Consider the following 21450-nt stretch of genomic DNA (forward strand, 5'->3'; position numbering starts at 1 on the left):
GAGCGGATTTTAGATGTACTACCTTTGCAAAAGAACCAAATGATCTATGAGAGAAAAACATACATTAATCATACCTATGATACAATTATTTGAAACACGAATGAAACAAAAGAAACAACCTGAAAAGATTATGAGTGGTGGGTACAAAATGATATAGTGACAAGCTAGAGGGGGTTTGAAGTGTGTGTGTGTGAGAGTGACAGAGAGCATGCCATTCAAAGTTGACCATTGGAAAGCAATGGAGATTGCAATATAGACAAGAGAGAGTGCCATGGTAGAGTTGCAAAGTTTGCAAAACTCTTTGAATATGTTATGGATGAAATCTATCATATTCTTGAAGGAATAACCTAGAAAAAAAAAATCTTTAGTACCTCCCTCTTACAAAAAGTTTATGCTGATTCATTTCAAAAATTAGGTGCTGAGTGGGTTACAAAATGCACTAAGTAGGAGGAACTAAATAACTGCAGTGATCTATAGACTATAGGTTTTGCTATCTTGTCTACCCTTCCAAAAACAAAATAAGACATCACCCAGGCTATAGCCCTTATAGCTGATTAGGTTGGATTCTGACTGCCTTTGTTAGCATATCCTTAAGAATGGCCTTTGAAATTCGTGCTTGATGGATATGCATGTTGTTGTTGACATCTTGTCCAAGTACAATCAAGTACACAAAATAAAGATGCTTGCAAGCAAGAAAGGATGCTTTTTTTGCCAACCTGCCTTGAAAATCAATGCACGAAAAAGATGGGACATTCTGAATTATAACTTCTATGCATGATGTAGGGGCTCTACTGTGACCTGTCAGTAGTTCTATGGTAAAAATCTCTTTCTCTCCTTCCACTTCTACGCGGCTTCCAGTCAATTTTGCTGACATTTCTAATGCTGCATTAACTTGAGCATAGGCAGCCTTCGATACCCCTGGTCGATAGGGATAATTTTGATCTTCATTTTTGTTGGCATGGGGCTCTCTCTGATGCACTTCTTTGGGGATCAATGATTCCGTTGACACTCCAATCTCAAATCCTGCCTTCACAAGCGCACAAGCTTCTTGGATGTTGAGTTTGGTGCCCTTTGCAATAGGCCAAACATGCGGAGCGCATTCTGGTGGGTGTATGATGCTTGTGACCATTCTCCATGTATGCCTCACATCTGTGTTGCAAAAGTAGCAAAACTTTTGCTTCCGCCAAGAAGATAATTGACAGTCACTCCAAAAACATGGAGTTGGGTCTCCCGGTCTCTGCCTCAATCCACACTTCTTACCAGCTGTCCAATGGTTACACTCCACTCTACTTGATGTTGGTATCCTGCGAATAGCCCACTTTGTGTCATGGACATTTTGCTCTAGAGCTTGCAACAATTCACTGCATGGTTGCTCATGTGCTGCATTTGACGTCTTATCTTGCGTGACATAATTATACTCAGGCCTGTGGCTACAAATGCTTGTATCCATATCCATTAATGGTCGCTTGGCACGCATTGTCCTCTTCTCACCCTTGAAATTAACTCTGTTATTGAACATTGGAGTACCCATGGAAGCATCATCCACTGCCCTAGAGGTGGCTGCTGGTGATGGACTAGTCTGCATCCTTGACATGGCTCTGTCAACTAAAATTTCCAATGTTGGCCCCCCTCCAATATATTTACCATCCAAGAAGGCTAGACGCCGGGCACACTGAAGATAGGCATTAATAAGATCAGTGACACATGCATCATAAAGACTAATTTTTTTCTTGTACCCCTCTCCAGCCAACCAACTTGCATGTTTTCTCTCAGAGAGGTTGGTCCTTGGAATCAATGCATTCATTATGGGCTCCCCATCCTTGACCATCATATGTCCCCAATGGCTAACCCTGAAATGCCACCGACTCAACCAACTATCTAGCTTTGGTATGTTTTTATCTGTTGTCTTGCCTGTTGCCCACCATCTCCTAATCCTACGAAATTGCTCGAGTGTCGCATCTGTTGTTTCAGACAATCTCCACTTCTCACACATCTCTTAATGCTTTGATTGGTACTGGGAGTGGATATACCTCTGTGTGTGCACCCTCAACTTATCCTCCTAGTGCCATAGACAAGACCTTTCCCTACCCACCATTTCCTTCTTGTCCCCGAACACATATCTCACTGCATTCCAATTTGCTCTTGCCTCATCTGACATTAATCCTTGAAAATTGGCTGGCCTATCTGTGTGCTCAATCATAACCTGGTTCATAGATTCCCAAAACATTATTTGTGCTTCCTCATCCTCTTCTTTGAACTCGCATGTGGCAATAGTTAGAAGCTCTCCAATCCTAATAACATTACAAAGCCATGAGCCAAGGTATACAATAGTTTACACAATTAGTATCCACGTCCACTTATTTATTTTTTAATACTTATTTGTTACTTACGTGTGATCATAAACATGTGCTCCCATTGTGTGCCAGCCTCCTTCTATTTGATGGACATGGTCAAAACAAACCCATGATAATCGGAGGTCTTCATGTCCATCTCTATCCATCCTTCTGACCACATCTACTCCTGGACCTGGGCCAGTAGTAGACATCTTGAATATGAAGGACCGCTCTTGTGATGTTGATGCTGGCAACGGAAATCGAGAGCCATGGAAGAATTGAAAGTGGCACTTTCTCTTTAGTTCAAGAATTGCATCATATCCATCACCCATTGGTCGAGTGGTCCTTCTACACTGCATCACCATTTGCTTTACCCTACAACATACATAATCATGGGTGAACCAATTTTTCAAGAATACAAGTGTTTTGGTGCTTATAAGTTGAAAACTTACTTCTTCATGTTGACAAGGGTAAGCAATTCTTGGGACATCTCATGGACCTCCTTCTCACTTATAAAATCCCCACTTGTAATATTGTCATCTGTGAAGGCCTTGAGCACCATCTCTCTAGCCAATATCATTTGTACCTTCCTAGGGCCTGCTCTATTGTCCATTGTCACTGCCTTAGCTACTAAGGCTTTTATGTTCTGAATTGATGCTCTAGACATTCCCTTAGGGATGATGTGTTTATGCTTGCCATGGTGCATAAATAGCCTACTATGGCAAGAATCCCTAGGCATAAAGTAGTAAACTGTTGCTGGACAATCTTTCACACACATGGGAACATGCTTGCAAAAAAAGCATTCCAAATTTCCATAGCTCCCCATGGCTAGGCAGCCATTCTTTGGGAGCTTGGACAAGTGACCATTCCAATGTTGCTTGTTAGTTTGATTAGTTCTGCTCCTAAATGAGCATCGCTCATTCATACATTGGAAAACCCCTCCACAAAAACTCTTCCTAAGGACAAAAGATGTTTGAGTTCTTGTCTGAGTTTGTGGTTTTGTCCACAAATTTCCCTCATACTTTTGCTCCATACCCTCCATTGACTTCCCCTCAATCATTTCATAGATGCAGAATTCTTGGTAGGTTTTTGGTAGATCTTTGACCTTGCCCTTGTATTCACACTCTTGCATAATAGTGTGAAGCACATCATTGGGAGGGAGTGTACGGATGATCTGGAATGCAGAAACTGTTGTCTCAAAATTTAGAGTTTCTTCATCTAGCTTATCAAATTCAACATGATCTTCATTTTCCTCATCATCATCAATTTGTCTGCAAGAGAGAAAAAAAAATAGTGAAGAATTGTTCAAATTCAAACCTTCCAAAATGATCTTGGACTTACATGCACTTACATTGGTGCAGGTGATGGACCAATTGGAGATGACTCAGGGGTCTGAAAGATGTCTTCTAGTCTTGTAGTGTAATTTTTAGATAATGATTCCTCCAAGATGAAGTATGCCTCCATATAAATCCCCGCATAGGTGGGAAGAGGTGCCAAAACATTAAACTCTTGTCCCTCCTGAACAAGAGCCTCGACAATGACCCTAGTTGTACCACACAACTTCTCTTGCAGGAGCTTGACGGGAAGGAGGCATTTTCCATGGATGAATGGAATGTTGATGGACTGTCCGGACACAGATTGCAAGAAAATTTTAGCTTCCCTGCATAAAAGAGAACTTTCAATCAAATCAACACCATATCCATAGTTAATAATTTTGAGTAAATTGAACACGTGTCAAGTCAATCTGTACCAACAACTCTGTAAAGTTAACAATTTCACATTCATTCAAAAACACTACTGTCTCAATCCGAGTTTTTTTTAAAAATGAAATTCTGACAAATGCTTAAAAAATGTTAATCTTGAGAAATGTTTTAAAAAACGTTAATCTAGTGAAATGGTTGTAAAAGTTAATAATTTCACAGACATTCGAAAACACTACTATCAATCCCAATTTAAAAAAAAAAATGAAATTCTGAGAAATGTTTAAAAAATGTTAATCTTGAGACATGTTTAAGAATACGTTAATCTGGAGAAACGGTTGAAGAAAGTTAGTTTGGTTTTTTAATTATATTCTAACTTTTCAAAACATTTTTATTGCCCTTCAAATGTTCAACTTTTGAAATGCACACTGCTTATTCTTAATCGTTCATATTGTTTGCCTGGTTTCCATCCTTTTCAATGCCATGAGGAAGGCAAGGTTCTTGCAAACGTCGCCACTGGCCAAATACTTCCACCCCTTAAGCCCCAAGAAAACAGCAAAGGTAAGCTTAACCTTTTGATTTAAGGACCATCTTTCTCAAATCTTTAAGCACGTTGAGCGCGCTTAAAGATCTGAGAAAAGAGAAGGTGAATTTGACAGCAAATGAGAGCATTTGAGTTGAGCGTAGGTGTGAGAGGAATGGAAGATTCCTGTTGCTGTGTGTATTGAGTTGTTGCTGTGTGTATTGAGCAGGTGGTAGCACTGTTGAATCTTGCATCACTACTAGTTCGTGGTAGCAATAGAGCTCAGAGAGAGAGAGAGAGAGAGAGAGAGAGAGAGAGAGAGAGAGAGAGAGAGAGAGAGAGAGAGAGAGAGAGAGAGAGAGAGAGAGAGAGCTCCTATGAGAGACACTGTGTATAGTAAAGCTCCCTTAACACCTCAAACAGCGTGAGATGCAGGGTGTGAGTTGTCGATGGAGAACTGGAGAGCAAAGCCAGGAGGGGTCAGCGTGACTGCGAATGGAGAACACACACACACACACACACACACACACACACAGAGTCACTTACATGTTTGCAGAAAGAACAGATAGATTCTTCACATAAAGCTCCAGGAGAATGGAGAAGAGCAAAATGATAAGTGGTAGTATAGAGGTGGTGCGAGATTTGTAAAGTGATAAATGTGCCAGCTGTAATGATTTCAACTCGCCATAATGACTCTAACACACCACAACTACCCATAATTTAGTTAATGGATGGAGCGAGATTCGTGGTGATAAATGTGTCGACCGTAATGATTTTAACTTGCCATAATGACTCTAACGCAACACAACTACCCATAATTTAGTTAATGGCTGATGTTGTCCTTTCCAATGTGTCCGATTCAGTCATTCATATGGCTTTTAAGTAGATTTCATATAATCGAGAATTTTCATTCTTTCAAAGTGTTTATGCACTTCACAAGATAGAATTGTGAGGATGGTAAGTGTGAGGCAGATATTATGAGTATGGTAACTATGCCTAAGAGAAGGAAAATTGTGCAGGGTGCAGGGGATTCTGGAGCAACATACAAGAGAAGAGGTAGACCATCAAAGCAGGACAACTTCAATAGGTCAATTGCAAGAGCAGGTAATCAAGAGCATTCTCAAGTAATTCAAAAGGATGCTGAAGATGTTGAGGAAAATGGTGGTGCTGAGGAGTTGGTTGATAGTATTGTTCATGACTTGGAGCAAGAAAACGTTGAGAAGGTAGTGGATCAAGTTGCTATTGAGAGAGAGGAGTAGGGAGCTAATACTCAGAGAACTCAGGAAGATGATCAGAGTGAGGAGGTGGTAGTTGAGAAACATGACCAGGTGACTAAGGGGCAACGTGATGATGAGGTGACTGAGGGGCAACATGATGAGGAGGAGGGGCAACATGATGATGAGGTGACTGAGGGGCAACATGATGATGAGGTGACTGAGGGGCAACAAGATGATGAGGTGATAGAAGGCCAGAATATCTCCAATCTTGCAGGGGGGAGAAGAAAAAAATTAGAGGTGTTTGGTAAGATCCTTGAGATCTCTACACCACAGGCATTCCTTGAAAGAATCAGAGTCACATTTTCTGGACCACCCCCTACGATCCCATTATGCAGGTTACTGTCTAGTGAAGCCATTAGAAAAGTAAGCCCTTCCACCGAAAGATCACTCACAAGAAGTTTTATTAAGATGGGAGGATATCTTGAGAGCAAGGGAGCCTTTACTGTCTCCATTATTGATATAGAGGGGGAGGAGACACCAATCACTCAAGAAAGGATAGATTCTTGGGATGACTGCTGGAAAACAATTAATGAAAGATTTGAGAGGTCCCTTGATTTAGAGACAGAGTGGGGACCCTACTTGAAAGGAAAGATGGTCCATGTCCTAGATGGCAACAATCGTCTGCATGCATGGATGGAATGCATTAGACAAGGTATTCTTTAACTTAATCTCCTTTAAGAACTTTTGTTGTGTTGATTGCACTATTTTAATATAATTGTACAATTATGCAATACAGGGTTTGAGAACGACCTGTCTAGACATTGCTCTGTGGTCTGCCACTTTTTGCAGTTTGCAAAGACTGATGTGGGGGAATTAATGTTTTCCTTGGCAAGATTGAACAAGTAAGATGATGTTGGGCATCTACTATTCTCCTTGAAAATTTTAATTGTTGTCTTGGAGTTATTGATATTCTTTTTTGTTTTAATGCTACAGGATGAACAATTATGCATATGTGCCAACCACATTTGGAGATAGGTTGTTCCAATTGAGAAGGCTAGGAGAGGCCGACAAGACTACTCTCTTGGATGGTTTGTCTATTGAAGACAGAGCATGGGTGGAGAAATAAATGCAGGTTGTTTCATCTTGGGGGAAAAGGAGTTGGTTTACACTCCCTGTGCAAATAATGACATGGTTTCTCTTTAAGGATGAGATGGAACAGAAGATTGAAGAGTTGGCTAAGGGAATGGATGAAACTGGTAGGGCCAAGGTGATAAAGAAGATGGAGATTACCTATAGGGGAAAGACCTCCAAGTATGCAAGGATTGCAGATCCTGCAAATGGAGAGAAGTTTTGGTGTGCTACTCTGTCCTTGCCTTGGCATGAACTGAGTGCGCATATTGCGACTGAAGAGAAACTCAACATGATTGGAAATGCTTGCATAACAGATGTGGATAAGGCACACATTGTGAAATTGTTAGATAGCTCACAAGTATCAATTCGATCCTTGGAGTGCCTTCCCAATGACAAAGCTAAAGTTAGGGACTGGCTCCACATGTATTGCTTTTGGTTGCAAGTCAATCAATATGGTCTAGGTCTATTACTAGACATTCAAAATGCTGATCGAGTAAGGCTGCCATTGGAACATCGATTCAGCAACTTTGTCATGCTTTGCCGAAGAAATTACTTCAATAGAGCATTTCGCGTTGTGGAAGGTGGCATTAAGTCGACCAATGCCATGAATGAGCAACCCGGATTACACAATGCAACCCGTCGAGTTGTTTATAGGTTTGTTAATTTGTATGGTTCAATTTTTTAGTCCTCATTAAACTAGTACTCAGTAGTTGGTGTGTGTTTAGATGGCTACTCAAGGAGATTGCACAACACATGCTTGATGAGATGCCCCCCTTGGCAAGTGTATGGACATATGAAGATAACCCTACGTTCATGTATTCCGATGTGAAGCTTGGAAGGGTAAGCGATGCATTACATTGCATTTTTTATGTTAACTCTTAATGCATAGGGAGATTATGCTAAATAATAGTTGTTGATTGTGCAGTCCTTGTCCACCATAGAGAAAGCCAAGTGCCCGTGGTGGCTAGACATGGTTAAGAACCATGTTCCGGATGAGGAGTTGGAATTATTTCAGCAACATAAAGCAGCCCTTCAGCTTACAACTACTATGAATAGTGTCCTGGAAGAGGAGACGACAGCAACTTCTCAAGTAGTAGCATCCATTGCATCAGCATCATTTCGTAAGACACTTCCTATAAATCTTGGTAGGGAAGTCGTACATAGGGCATTACAAGCAAACAAGGCTTAGAGGATGGCAAGATGCAAGGGCAACATCAAAGCGCAAGTAGCAGTGGAGGGCTAAGAGAAAATGATGACATAATCAATGAAACATTGGAACCTACAGGTAGTGTTGATGCCTTTGCTTTGTCTATCTAATATGATCCATGGAGTGTTGTGATTGTTGATACATTTTCTTAAATCTAAAAGCTTTGATTTGTAGGCACTATTTACGTTTTCAACATTTCTGTTGAAGAGCTTGTTCATATTATTGAATATCCCCAACAAGCAGAGCAAATGGGGCTTGAGGTGTTAGAGGCCTTCAATGTAGTTTGTAGCCAAGGCACTCTGAAGGGCACTCAGCTAGACTTGTGCATAGACCTCATATTTGCAGATTTTCCATCTAACGTGGCTGTCGAGGGATGCTTTTGCAATAAAGTTCCGTTTTGGAACAAGATAGTGGATAACCTGTATGACACCACATTTCAGCTTGCAGACTCATGCTTGAGTGATAGGGGGTTTTTTGTTTGTTTGTACACCATGGAGGAAGGGGTGAAAGTCGAGCAAGCTGGCAAGCAAAAAGGGTTTAAGATATATCATCGTCAGGTTGTGAGATGCACACCACCTATTGGAAAGAGGTTGGGACCCATTGTCACACAGGTACAAGTAATTGATTCTTGATTTAATGTGCAATAGAATTTAGTGTGGCATCCTATTCTTTAATGACATGTATGACATAAACCTTTCTATTTGAATAGGTGAATTGCTTGATCTTGTTTGCTTTTGTTCGTTGTTCGACAACTTGTGTGTATCGTATACATCATGATCAGTTGCCAGAATTGAAACTTGGTGGTGACCTTCAATTTGGACAGGACCTTATCTTCGATATGTGAGTTGACTCTATCATTTACTTGTTTATATGCCTAATCCATCATTTATATATATATATGCCATTAAAGTAAGTAAAATGTGTATTCAATGTCAGAGTACCTGAAGCAGATTTAGTAAAGAGGAAAGGAAAGCCATGGAGGGGTGGTTGTCAAAGAGGTCAAAAGCTTGTGAAGTACATAATCGCACTTTTTAGCCGTCCACAGGATGTAGTCCTTGACATATTTGCTGGCACGGGTACACTTGGCTTGGCAACTGGCTTCATGGATAGACATGTCATTATGTTTGAGAGGGATGAGCGCATATATGATCGCTTGTTGAAGCCATTTGGAGTCAAGGTATGTTAGGAGTAGGTTCGTTGAAAATTATAAGTTGATTGACAAGAGGGTATGTATTAAGCAATTGTGTATTTTTTTGCAGATGGATTGATTTTAAAGGGTCGCAATGTAGTTGAAGATTGGATCCAGCCAAGCTTCACATTTTCTTTTTGCTATTCTCTTAGATGATTGTGCTCAAACTTAGACTCACTGGCAGTGTTGTAGATTTCTTCAAAACTACCTTTCTTTTATGGTTGTATAAGAACGGTCGAATATGGTACTCGTGTGTTTGATGGTTGTATAAGAACAATCGGATATGGTACTCGTGTGCTTGATGGGGCTGTTTTTTTGGGATAAAAACGCTAATTCTTTAGGCTGATTTGGGGCTAATCTGGGGCTGTTTTTTTGGGCTAAAATCGCTAATTTTGTAGGCTGATTTGGTGGCGGATTTGGGGCTGATATGGGGCTGTTTTTTGGGGCTAAAAACGCTAATTCTTTAGGCTGATTTGGTGGCGGATTTGGGGCTGTTTTTTGGGCTAAAAATGCTAATTCTTTAGGCTGATTTGGGGCTGATCTTGTCTGGGGTGTCGTCTCATGGAGTGCATTGACTACGGATATGCCCAACATAAGCGAAAAAGGCGAGGAAGCTTAGGGATGTTTTGAGCATATGCAATGCAATGACGCCTCTCCAAATGCGATCACCTAATCTTGCATCTTCACGGCATATGCCATTACGCAAGACACTAATATGGGCAAAATAGTTCAGATGATATTGTTAGTCAAGGGCTATTGAAAAACGATGTCTTTCTTGGAATTGCCTTGGTCGACGTGTATGCCAAATGTGCTCTATCTCAGCAAGCACAAAAGGTGGTCGAGGAGTTGCTTGTCAGGGATGTCGTCTCATGGAGTGCACTGATTGCGGGATATGCCCAACACGAAAAAGGCCAAAAAGCTTTAGGGCTGTTTTTAGCATATGCAATGCGAGGACTTCTCATGGAATGCACTGATTGCATGATATTCTCAACACAGGAAAGGCCAAGAATAGGAGCTAAAAACGCTGATTTTTTGGGCTGATTTGATGGATCATTTAGAGGCTTAAAACGCTAAGTTTTAGGGCTGATTTGGTGGTTGATTAGGGACTGATCTTGTCTGGATGTCGTCTCATGGAGTGCATTGACTGCGGGATATGCCCAACACGAGAGGGAAAGGCGAGGAAGCTTAGGACTGTTTTCAGCATATGCAATGCAAGGACGTCTCTCCAAATGCGATCGTCTACACATGCATCTTCAAGACATGTGGCATTATGCAAGAGGCTAATATGGGTGAAAGAATTTCGATCATATTGTTAGGCAAACATTTCTGGAAAAAGATGTCGTGCTTGGCATTGCCTTGGTCAACATGTAAGCGAAATGTGCTCCACCTCAGCAAGCACCAAAGGTGGTCGAGGAGTTGCTTATCAGGTATGCCATCTCATATAGTGCACTAATTGCGAGATATGCCCAACACGGGAAAGTCCAAAACAGGGAGCTAAAAATTGCTGTAATTTTGGGTTGTTTTGATGGCGGATTTGGGGCTGTTTTTTTGGGCTAAAAACGCTAATTTTTTAGGTTGATTCGGTAGCTGATTTAGGGCTGATGTGGGGCTGTTTTCTTGGTCTAAAAACGCTAATTTTCTAGGCTGATTCGGTGGCGGATTTGGGGCTGTTTTTTTGGGCTAAAAACGCTAATTCTTTAGGCTGATTTGGTGGCTGATCTTGTCTGGGATGTCGTCTCATGGAGTGCATTCACTACGGATATGCCCAACATAAGCGAAAAAGGCGAGGAAGCTTAGGGCTGTTTTGAGCATATGCAATGCAAGGACGCCTCTCCAAATGCGATCACCTAATCTTGTATCTTCATGGACGCTATGCCATTACGCAAGACACTAATATGGGCAACATAGTTCAGATGATATTGTTAGTCAAGGGCTATTGAAAAACGATGTCTTTCTTGGAATTGCCTTGGTCGACGTGTATGCCAAATGTGCTCTACCTCAACAAGCACAAAAGGTGGTCGAGGAGTTGCTTGTCAAGGATGTCGTCTCATGGAGTGCACTAATTGTGGGATATGCCCAACACGAAAAAGGCCAAAAAGCTTAGGGTTGTTTTTAGCATATGCAATGCGAGGACTTCTCATGGAATGCACTGATTGCGTGATATTCTCAACACAGGAAAGGCCAAGAATAGGAGCTAAAAACGCTGATTTTTTGGGCTGATTTGATGGATCATTTAGAGGCTAAAAACGCTAAGTTTTAGGGCTGATTTGGTGGTTGATTAGGGACTGATCTTGTCTGGATGTCGTCTCATGGAGTGCATTGACTGCGGGATATGCCCAACACGAGAGGGAAAGGCGAGGAAGCTTAGCACTGTTTTCAGCATATGCAATGCAAGGACGTCTCTCCAAATGCGATCGTCTACACTTGCATCTTCAAGACATGTGGCATTATGCAAGAGGCTAATATGGGTGAAAGAATTTTGATCATATTGTTAGTCAAACATTTATGGAAAAAGATGTCGTGCTTTGCATTGTCTTGGTCAACATGTAAGCGAAACGTGCTCCACCTCAGCAAGCACCAAAGGTGGTCGAGGAGTTGCTTGTCAGGTATGTCATCTCATGTAGTGCACTAATTGCGAGATATGCCCAACACGGGAAAGTCCAAAACTAGGAGCTAAAAATGCTGTAATTTGGGCTGCTTTGATGGCGGATTGGGGCTGATCTGGGGCTGTTTTTTTGGGCTAAAAACGCTAATTTTTTAGGTTGATTTGGTAGCTGATTTGGGGCTGTTTTCTTAGTCTAAAAACGCTAATTTTTTAGGCTGATTTGGTGGCGGATTTGGGGCTGATCTGGGGCTGTTTTTTTGGGCTAAAAACGCTAATTCTTTAGGTTGATTTGGGGCTGATCTTGTTTGGGATGTCGTCTCATGGAGTGCATTGACTACGGATATGCCCAACATAAGCGAAAAAGGCGAGGAAGCTTAGGGCTGTTTTGAGCATATGCAATGCAAGGACGCCTCTCCAAATGCGATCACCTAATCTTGCATCTTCACGGCCGCTATGCCATTACGCAAGACACTAATATGGGCAAAATAGTTCAGATGATATTGTTAGTCAAGGGCTATTGAAAAAGGATGTCTTTCTTGGAATTGCCTTGGTCGACGTGTATGCCAAATGTGCTCTACCTCTGCAAGAACAAAAGGTGGTCGAGGAGTTGCTTGTCAAGTATGTCGTCTCATGGAGTGCACTGACTACAACATATGCCCAACCCGGGAAAGGTCAAAAAGCTTAGGGTTGTTTTTAGCATATGCACTGCGAGGACATCTCTCCAAATGCGGTCACCTATGCTTGCATTTGAAGGACATGTGGCATTATGCAAGAGGCTATTATGGGTGAAAGAATTCCAATGATATAGTTAGTCATGCATTACTGAAAAACGATGTCATGCTTGGCATTGCCTTGCTCAACTAATATGGGCGAAATAATTCAGATGATATTGTTAGTCAAGGGCTATTGACAAACGATTTAGTGCTTGGCATTGCCTTGGTTGACATGTATGCCAAATACGCTCTATGAAAATGTTATATAATGGACTTGGGAGTTGGTTGACTCTCTTACAGTGTTTTATGGCTCTCTAGCTTTTATAGACATGTAGAATGTCTTACTCTATTTAACTCATGAGCAATATATAGGTTTCTCACCAAACTTGCCATCTCCCTCCAATTAGGATTTTTTGTGCATGCCGCTCGCTCCTATTGCACTTAGATTCTTGATGGTAATAGTTGCTCGCTCTCATGGGATCGCTCAACGGCCACCCACCCTCATTAAAAAAAATAAAAATATGCATAATCTTTTATTCCTTCAAATAAACTTGATTAGGCCTAATCCTAATCGGGGCTTCTTAAACCTATAAATAGAGCCCTTCTCTCCCTTGTAAATTATCACCTGATCACACTACACCACACCATTCTCAACACATAACACACCACTCTTCAAGCCTAGTTGTGTAGAGTGTGTGCATTGTGAGTGCTCTATTCCATCACTACACATAGGTGCATGGAGAAGCTTGAAGTTAGTTATGCCATCTAGAGGAGTGGAGTGATACTATACTCTGCAATCACACTTGTAGCCTACTCTTGTCCATAAATAAGATTCATAGTTTTGGGTGCAATTGTATGCTGCAACTACGACTCTTCTCTCCAAATTGACTTGATAAGTTGGCTCATCAGGTGGTTGAAGGTATATTGTCCTTGAAGTTTGTTGTGCCATTTCATGCTTGGTGGTTTGAGGGCTTGTTGAATTGTTTGCCTAAAAGGTAAATTGTAAGAGGGTGCTCGGTGAGAGGGCTCCCGTGACCCTAAGACAATTTGTGCATTGGCAACAAGGTCAAGTTTTGTGTTGTCCCTCTATTTCTCATCAAGCTTTGTGTGCATCTAGTCTTTAAGGCTAAGACTGAGTTGCTCAAGTTGATTTGTGCTCTTCACCTTTCTCTGGCGTGGTGAATGTTTGTGTTTGGTGTGTGTGGCTATCTTGCATTCCCCTATTTTGTGCGTTTGAGTACAAGGAGATATCACGTGCGTCCTAGTTCGCATCTACAACTAGGTGGTGCCCCTTTTTTTGTTTGGTTTCTGGATGTGGGTTGTTGTTGTCTCTGATTGTGCTTGCCCTAGCCCCAATTGAGCAGCACGGGAGCCTCGAAGGGTGTTTAGAGGCCGCTCTTCTTGTTGCCCGCCCTGGACCGCCCCACTATGTATGCGGATACACATTCTTATGTTACCAATCGTACAGTATGTAGTGCTAAGCGACTAGTGGATCACGCAACTTTGTTTCGGGTGAACATAGCACCTGCATGGAGTCAATATATCATTGACTTCCTAACCACTAGAACGTTCCCTGAGAACATTACAAGAGCACGGGAAAAGTCTATAGAGCTGGAAGCTCGTGACTTTCAGTTAATTGGAAATCAACTCTATAAGCGGGGAAAGGACAATCAACTTAGAATCTGTGCAAGTGAAAGCGAATACCTGCTGATTCTCGAACATGCACATAGCGGAGTAAGTGGAGGCCATTTTTCGGGCGATAAGACGACAAAAATTGTCTTAACCGCAGGAATTTGGTGGCCTACATTGCACATGGATGCCGATGAGTTTGTAAAGCGTTGTGATGCATGTTAACGCACCAAGATACCAATAAAAAGAGATGAGATGCCATTACGCCCAATGATGGGGGCAAGAGCATTTGCAAAATGGGGCATTGATTTTGTGGGACCTATATCACCCCCTACATATCGCACCCATACCCAATATATCATTGTGGCTACGGACTATCTCACAAAATGGGTCGAAGCCAAAGCAACACAAAAAGCTGATGCACGCACCACGGCTCAATTTTTGTATGAGAATGTTTTTGTACGTCACGATTTACCAATAGAAATTGTCAGTGATCGTGGAACACACTTCCTCAATGAAGTCGTTGAGGAATTCATGGTCATTCTAGAGGAATTCATGGTCATACATAGGAAATCAGCACCATACCATCCACATGCCAATGGGCAAACTGAGGCCACAAATAAAACACTATGCACGGTTCTCACTAAAATAGGGTCAGAATCAAGAACCGATTGGGATCAGCAACTACACTCAACACTATGGGCATACAGGGTAGCTTACAAAACATCAATAGGAACAACACATACAACATGGTGTTTGGGCTAAATGCTATACTACCCATAGAGTTTTTAATCCCAACTCTACGAGTAGCAACAAGTTTGGAATTGACAGGGCATGAACTCTCTTCAAGAATTAATGATCTTGAAAAGCTAGATGAACTCTGCTTACGAGCTGTCGCTTCAATCTATGCTAAAAAGAGAAGACAAAAGGAATTTTTTGACAAACATGTGCGTACCAAAGAGTTCAAAACAGGTGATTACGTACTTGTTTATACCTTGAAGCACCATGCCAAGAAACTTAAAAAGTGAGGGATGGGACCATTTGTGATTCATGATCTATCACAAAGTGGAGCTGTCAAGCTTGCTACATTAGCATGTGAAGAAATGCCAAACAAGATTAGTGGGTGTCAACTGAGGAGATATCTTCTACCCCTCACACAGGAGATGCTCCAATAAATTCATCAAGGAAAGAAAAGAATGAAGGAAAAAGAGAGAGTACGGGAGGAAGCTCAAGCCGAAGCACAAGAACGCATTGCAAAAAGACGGCTTCTGCGACAACAACAACAAAGTAAACCACCATTGAGAATCAATGCCATTCGACTGATGAACTTGGAGGAGAAAATAGTAGAGCCAATAATTACAGTCAAAGTGGGCAACAATCAAGTTGAATCAACAGCCTTGCTTGATTCGGGTGCTCAAGCAAATTTGATCTCTTACGAATTATACCAATAGCTCAAAGTCACAGATCAACTTCATCCTACCCCCCAAGTGCTAGAAAGTAGCACATCACACCCATTGAAAACATTAGGATGGGCTATATTGCATGTACAACTACATCAATATATTTACCCACACAAATTCTATGTGGTGACAGATGAAAGCACACAACACCCAATGATGCTAGGGCAACCTTGACAAAAAGCATACAATGTCCAGATAGACTGGAAAGCAAAGGCGGTCAAAATTCAGCACGAACATGAACAACAGGTGATAGCTTTTGCTCAGCAATACCATCATGATAAACTGCAAGCCATGCAATCACTGGCAACAGAGACAAAAGAAAAAATACCATCAAAGACCACCATGAAACCTGAGACCAACAACCAGGTAAAAGCCAACCATGCTAATCACAGACAGCTGAAGTCACTGGCCACAATGCAAAAATCTAGGCTACCAACAGAAGGTAAACGAGTATGGATGCGGAAGGATAGAAATGCAATGGCGAAAAAAAACCAATGTGACAACTGGATTCCAACAAAGCAGGCGGTGCAACCCAAAACCAAGGTCATAAAACAGATATGGATCCCAAAGAAAATGCTTAGCCATAACCCAAATGTCACTCACATTTGGATACCAAAGCAAAAGCCAAAGGAAATCCCTACGGTACAAGCACCAATGGAAAGCAGACATCTGTAGGTCAACAAGGAGAACAGATATATGTGGAGGCCGATGACAGACAAACTTGTGGCAAACAAGAAAGTGCCAAACCATCTACAAAAGTCGGCAGCACCAAACTACCAATGGAAATCCAAGGCCATAAGGCCCATAGCTATCACATCCCAACCAATTCTATCCTCAGAAACAGCTACGACTCCATCAAAAGTGTCGGCAAAGCAATTGCCTCTTGCCAAAAAGACAATTAAACAGAGAGCAGTAGAGTTACAGCTACTACTTGCAAAGAAAGCAGGAAGCCTCGACGGCGAATGCCAATAAGCATCTTGCTTATTCCGTTCTCTTGCACAGCATTAATTTTTCCATGCACTGACCGAGTATGCATAAAATAGGGCCACATTAATCAGCCAAGCATTAGCACAACTTTTTCAACCTATGCACGGCACATACTCCGACGCGAAACCTTGTAGTCTGCGAGGACTCCGGCTAGGAGGGGGGGAGGCATTCTCAATGCGGAACCAATAACAGAAACAACAAAAAAGGGCATGATTTTCGACTATTTTAAGGGTTGACGTTTGATTACGAGATTTTTTGGAGTAACCCAAGTATAGATGCCCTTATACAGCATGAAGCTACAGGTATAGGGGGCCAAACGCCAAATCAAGCCCCTAGGTGTGTGTATATAAGTAGAAATAACCATTTTTCAAGCAAAATATTGGTAAAACGGAGAAATCCAGCCATAAAAATTGCATGTGAGTGTATATAATGTGTTGCGGTGATGTTTGTGATCTATTATGATTTTTGGGAATTTTTTGGGTTTGATTTGCTATTTTCCTTTTTATTTTGCTAATTTTCGGCAGAAAAACTTCAAAAATACAAAAAGTAGGTGAAGAACAGTCGTAATGAAAAAACAAAAAATATGGGGATGACCAGTGACTAAAGGACAACCTATGGTACAGTGGGGGTGCAATTATGAGACTGGAGCGTAAAGCGTGTTTTGGCCAGGTTTTGACCGAAATGACAAATTTCTGGTAAACAGAGCAAATGGAGTCCAAATCAAGAAATTTTTGAGCCTAAATTGCATCTCGCAGGAAGATAGGAGCACATGTCAAATTTCATGAAAAGTGGTTCAGGGACCTCCATTATAAGAATTTTTCACTCCATTTTTAGCTCATTCTCACTATTGACTTTGTGGAGAGAGCTTCTGCCACCTAGAGCGGATCGACCTTCTAGCAGCTTCTACGACGCGCACGTCTACCCGACCAGCTCCAGACATGAGAGGTAGGCTCACCACCTTGAGCTTTTCGCGCATGTTTGTCATTATGTCGCGAAAACTAGCGTAGAGGTCACACACAAAGCGAGCGGTAGAGACCTGCAAGTAGAGACGGCGGCCTAACGGCTAACCCGAAAGCAACAAGACTTCATCGGCAGCTTACCCTAGTCTAGGATACCAATCCTGGATAGCCAAAGGTAGTGGAAGACCATCGGGAAAAACCCTAATTCCCAGAAACCCACAAGAGGCCACCAAATGGGAAATCGGCAAAACAGCGACCAAATGCTACCAAAATTTATGGGTAGGATCATCTCGACATGCTCGACAGGTCCATATGATCCGCATGACCAAAAAGTGACCCGAAGCGGCACTAAACCTCAGAAACGGCATCAGACACACAAAGCGTCAAAATGCACTTGCGGCCAAACCGCAAGTCCGTTTTCCACCAAACTTCACGAGCGGCTTTCCTAGACCATCAACAACCAAGTCCTATGGTGGTAGACCACCACAAATCATCAAAGGTATGTAAACGCAACCATGGGTGCTTCTAGAGAGACAAATTGACAAATGAAGCTCCGATAAAGCCAAACTCGACAAAAACCATACGGCAAGGATCCCCAAGGGTTTGGGAAGCTATGGAGACCAACATCGAGAGATTTCATCGCCAAAAAGCACTCCAAAAGTCAGAAAACGGCTCAGAGGCTCTGAAGTCCACACAGGGAGTTATACTCTATCCATTTGACTTTTTTGTTGAAATTAGGCTCAAAAGGGACTTAAGGGGGCAAAGGGCATGCACTGGGAGCACTAACACTAAAAAAATCATAAGGAGATATCCTACGTGTAGGATGTCTCAAAGGAACTTTTTGGCACAAAACCCAACAATTTTCGTCACGCACATGTTCTGAATGACATTTGCAAGCCCTACACCAAGTTTCATCACATTTGGACCAGATTTGACCTCATATGCATGGAAAAACGTAAAATTAGGGCATAGACACAATAACGGGCCATTGACCTATCAAATCTTGTCCAAATCTCATGAAACTTGCACAACACATTCACATACACATCAGTAAACCATCTGTGTGGTCAGGGAGTAAAAATGATGAATTAGACATCCTACGCGTAGGATGTCTAATGGACCTTTTTGGCATGGAAGGAAAGCTTTGTCATTCCAGATTTAATTACCTCATCAGCAAGAGCCCATATGTCAAGTTTGAAGCCATTCTAATGACTTTTGACCCCCAACACCTTCAAGATACACTTTTTGAGCCCAAAAACACCTCACAGAGTCCTACAGGCGTCAAATCTTACCAAATTCAAATCCAAGAACATGACCATGTTCCATAGGCCAAGGACAACCGACAGAACAAGTTTCATGCAATTCTGATGAAAAAGACATCCTACGCGTAGGATGTCTTCAGCACATATTTAGCCTTCTGTGCAAGAAATGACATCATAGGAGCCAATACCATGATGCATTGAGCCCATATACCAATTTTCAACCCATTTGGACATCAATTGCTACCCATGATGGACAATCTACCCAAATTGTGACCTAAAGCCTAAATCAGCCCAAAAATCCACTTTTTGTCATCCAAATTCAAATCCAAGCTTATAACCATGTTCCATGAGCCTTACACTACCTGCATGTCAAGTATGAACCAATTCTAAAGAAAAAGACATCCTACGCGTAGGATGTCTAGATGGAATTTTTTGGCCAGATTTGCACTGTGAGCACATGCACAGATTCACAAGTTCCTTTTAAGCTATAATTTCAATTTTCAAGTCATTTGGATAAGTAAAACTCAGTTTAGCAGCTGATACGAAAAAAAAAATGCTAACTTTGGACTGCTGAGTGCAACAGGATTTATGGCAGCCTCAAAATCACCGGCAAAGAAGAAGAGAATGACAATCAAAGATTATCTGGACGAGGTGGACCCTTTTGTCATTCCAGAGGGAACACTAAAGCCCACCAGCACCTGGATACAGGAAGATTTGTTAGAGTCAAACGACCTAAAGATCTACCAGGGGGTGTTCAAAGACAATGAAGGCAATGTAATAGAGCTGCCAATGCTGCCAAGAGAGCTCAATGAATTTGTCCAAAGAAAAATGGCCGTCTACTTGGAGAAAATTGACCTCCATAACTATTTCGAAGCAATACCATCAAGGGTGGACGTTAAAAGAGTATGGGAGTTCGTAACAAGCATAAAAGAGGATGGAGTGGCCAAGGTGACAGATTTGCACGGTAGACCCGATACAGAGATCATTATCACGGAGCGGGTTGTAGCCCATGCACTAGATCTCTCCAATCAGGGAGACAATGTGACAAAAAGAAGGGATGAAGTTAAGGTGTACAAAGAGAAAAAGGCCAATTACACCTTTGAAGACATCGCCAACCCAAAGGTGGCGATCATGAGCCATTTGTACAACCAGTACTTCCACATGTGCACGAAGAGGCCACAGAAGTACAGGATGCCGCCAGGTGCAATTGCCACAACGTTTACTTGGGCGATGACAAAAGGCACCCCAAAGATAATCAACTATGCGGCATACATACATGACAGCTTGGTAAAAATGGGCAACAAAAATCCAACCTACATAGTGCTAGGAGAAATGATAACCAAGGTAATTTATGCAGCACTACACGCCAAGGGAAGGTGGCCTGACCCCCCATCTCAGAATGATTGGCTAAGGGTAAAGGAAGACAAAGAAGACGAGCCACAACGAGCATCAAGGGTGGCTACAAGGTTGAAGAGACGGCTAGAGCCAGTTGTAGAGGAGCAACCTGAGTAGAAGAAAGGAAAAAAGGAATCTGCTCAAGTTCCGGCCAAAGAGACAAGATCACAAAAAGCGGCTAGACTCGAGAGGCTGATGGAGAGTTTCCGAGCAGAAAGAGCCCTCAAGGGTGATTTAAACGAATTATGGAAGCCATATCTCGAGTCTATGTCCGGATCATCCAGAAGAGTGCAGAGGGACCTCTTTGAAGACTATATCAAGAATTTTGAGATCCTTGATGCTGCAGCGGAAAACATTTCCCATGTCCCTTTCACCGAGGAAGAAGTGGAGTAGATAAGGCAGACATTGCTAGATGAACAAGACAGCCAAGAAAGGGAAAGAAAAACGAAAGCAGACAGAGACTTAAAGGGCAAAACTGCAGCTTTACCAGATAGCCCTAAACCCAGCCCACAGCCATCACCGCCACCATCACCACCTCCTAGCAGCCCTCCACCAGAAGATAAGGAGGCTTAGGACAATCAAGAAGAACACCAGGCTGAGGAGCAAGAGCAAAGGCAAGAACCTGAGCCCAAAGAAGAGGCCAAGCCTGCGTCTGAGCAAAAAGAACTAGAGGAGGCACATTATGCATTTTTGGACCTGCTAGCTGCAGGCTATACAAGGGAAGAAGCCGCCACAGTCGCATTCGACTTGGCGAGGAGAGGGCATAAAGAACAGATGCCAGGAATCCGGCTAGTTGAGCTAAAGAAAATTGCTACCGACACGGTAGACCTGCACCCGCCCTCTAATGATTGGGACGTGGTGATGACAATGCTAGCTGGAATAAGAGCACAATCTGTGGCATCAGACAAAGAATTGATAACTCTAAAGGCCACCGAAGAAAAGACCAAGATGGAAAGGGATACTCTGCAGGCACAAAGCCAAGGACAAAAAGAGAGAGAAGCTGACCTCCAGGCCAGCATGGCAACAGCTCTACAAAACTGCCAAGCAAAGGAAGAAGCAAATGAGGCAGCAACAAAAAGATTACAAGCAGCTGAAGAAGAGTGTCTGCAACTCAGCAAGTCATTGCGAGATGCTGAAAAA

General features: G+C 42.2%; 3 protein-coding genes and 1 pseudogene across 3 annotated transcripts; 1 reads left to right on the plus strand and 3 right to left on the minus strand.

Annotated features, from left to right (window-relative positions):
• Window positions 1-544: 544 nt before the first annotated feature.
• On the minus strand, window positions 545-1477 carry LOC147420508 (uncharacterized). The gene has a single exon (XM_086504081.1). The coding sequence runs from the start codon at window positions 1475-1477 to the stop codon at window positions 545-547; it is 933 nt and encodes a 310-aa protein (XP_086360207.1).
• Window positions 1478-2386: 909 nt separating this feature from the next.
• LOC147420509 (uncharacterized) lies at window positions 2387-3000 on the minus strand. Its single transcript, XM_086505143.1, has 2 exons — window positions 2786-3000; window positions 2387-2708 (listed from the first exon to the last, which is right to left on the minus strand). The coding sequence occupies exons 1-2, from the start codon at window positions 2998-3000 to the stop codon at window positions 2387-2389; spliced, it is 537 nt and encodes a 178-aa protein (XP_086361269.1).
• A 254-nt stretch (window positions 3001-3254) lies between these two features.
• On the minus strand, window positions 3255-4118 carry LOC147420510 (uncharacterized). Its single transcript, XM_086504552.1, has 4 exons — window positions 4084-4118; window positions 3685-3993; window positions 3369-3604; window positions 3255-3289 (listed from the first exon to the last, which is right to left on the minus strand). The coding sequence occupies exons 1-4, from the start codon at window positions 4116-4118 to the stop codon at window positions 3255-3257; spliced, it is 615 nt and encodes a 204-aa protein (XP_086360678.1).
• Window positions 4119-4516: 398 nt separating this feature from the next.
• Window positions 4517-9547, plus strand: LOC147420511 (uncharacterized; annotated as a pseudogene).
• Window positions 9548-21450: the final 11903 nt, after the last annotated feature.

This window comes from Adiantum capillus-veneris, chromosome 28, assembly GCF_014529385.1.
Source record: "Adiantum capillus-veneris isolate H3 chromosome 28, ASM1452938v2, whole genome shotgun sequence".
NCBI lineage: Eukaryota > Viridiplantae > Streptophyta > Polypodiopsida > Polypodiales > Pteridaceae > Adiantum > Adiantum capillus-veneris.

What these genes read in the sequence shown, in the direction of transcription:
- LOC147420510 (XM_086504552.1), bottom strand. Translation starts at nt 4,118, where the DNA reads ATGAATGTGAAATTGTTAACTTTACAGAGTTGTTG. An exon ending in TTAACTTTACAGAGTTGTTG is followed by an intron (nt 3,994 to 4,083) that starts GTACAGATTGAC and finishes TCTTTTATGCAG; the next exon opens with GGAAGCTAAAATTTTCTTGC. An exon ending in TGAGGGGAAGTCAATGGAGG is followed by an intron (nt 3,290 to 3,368) that starts GTATGGAGCAAA and finishes TTTTGTCCTTAG; the next exon opens with GAAGAGTTTTTGTGGAGGGG.
- LOC147420508 (XM_086504081.1), bottom strand. Translation starts at nt 1,477, where the DNA reads ATGCGTGCCAAGCGACCATTAATGGATATGGATACAAGCATTTGTAGC.
- LOC147420509 (XM_086505143.1), bottom strand. Translation starts at nt 3,000, where the DNA reads ATGTCTAGAGCATCAATTCAGAACATAAAAGCCTTAGTAGCTAAGGCA. An exon ending in ACCCTTGTCAACATGAAGAA is followed by an intron (nt 2,709 to 2,785) that starts GTAAGTTTTCAA and finishes TGTATGTTGTAG; the next exon opens with GGTAAAGCAAATGGTGATGC.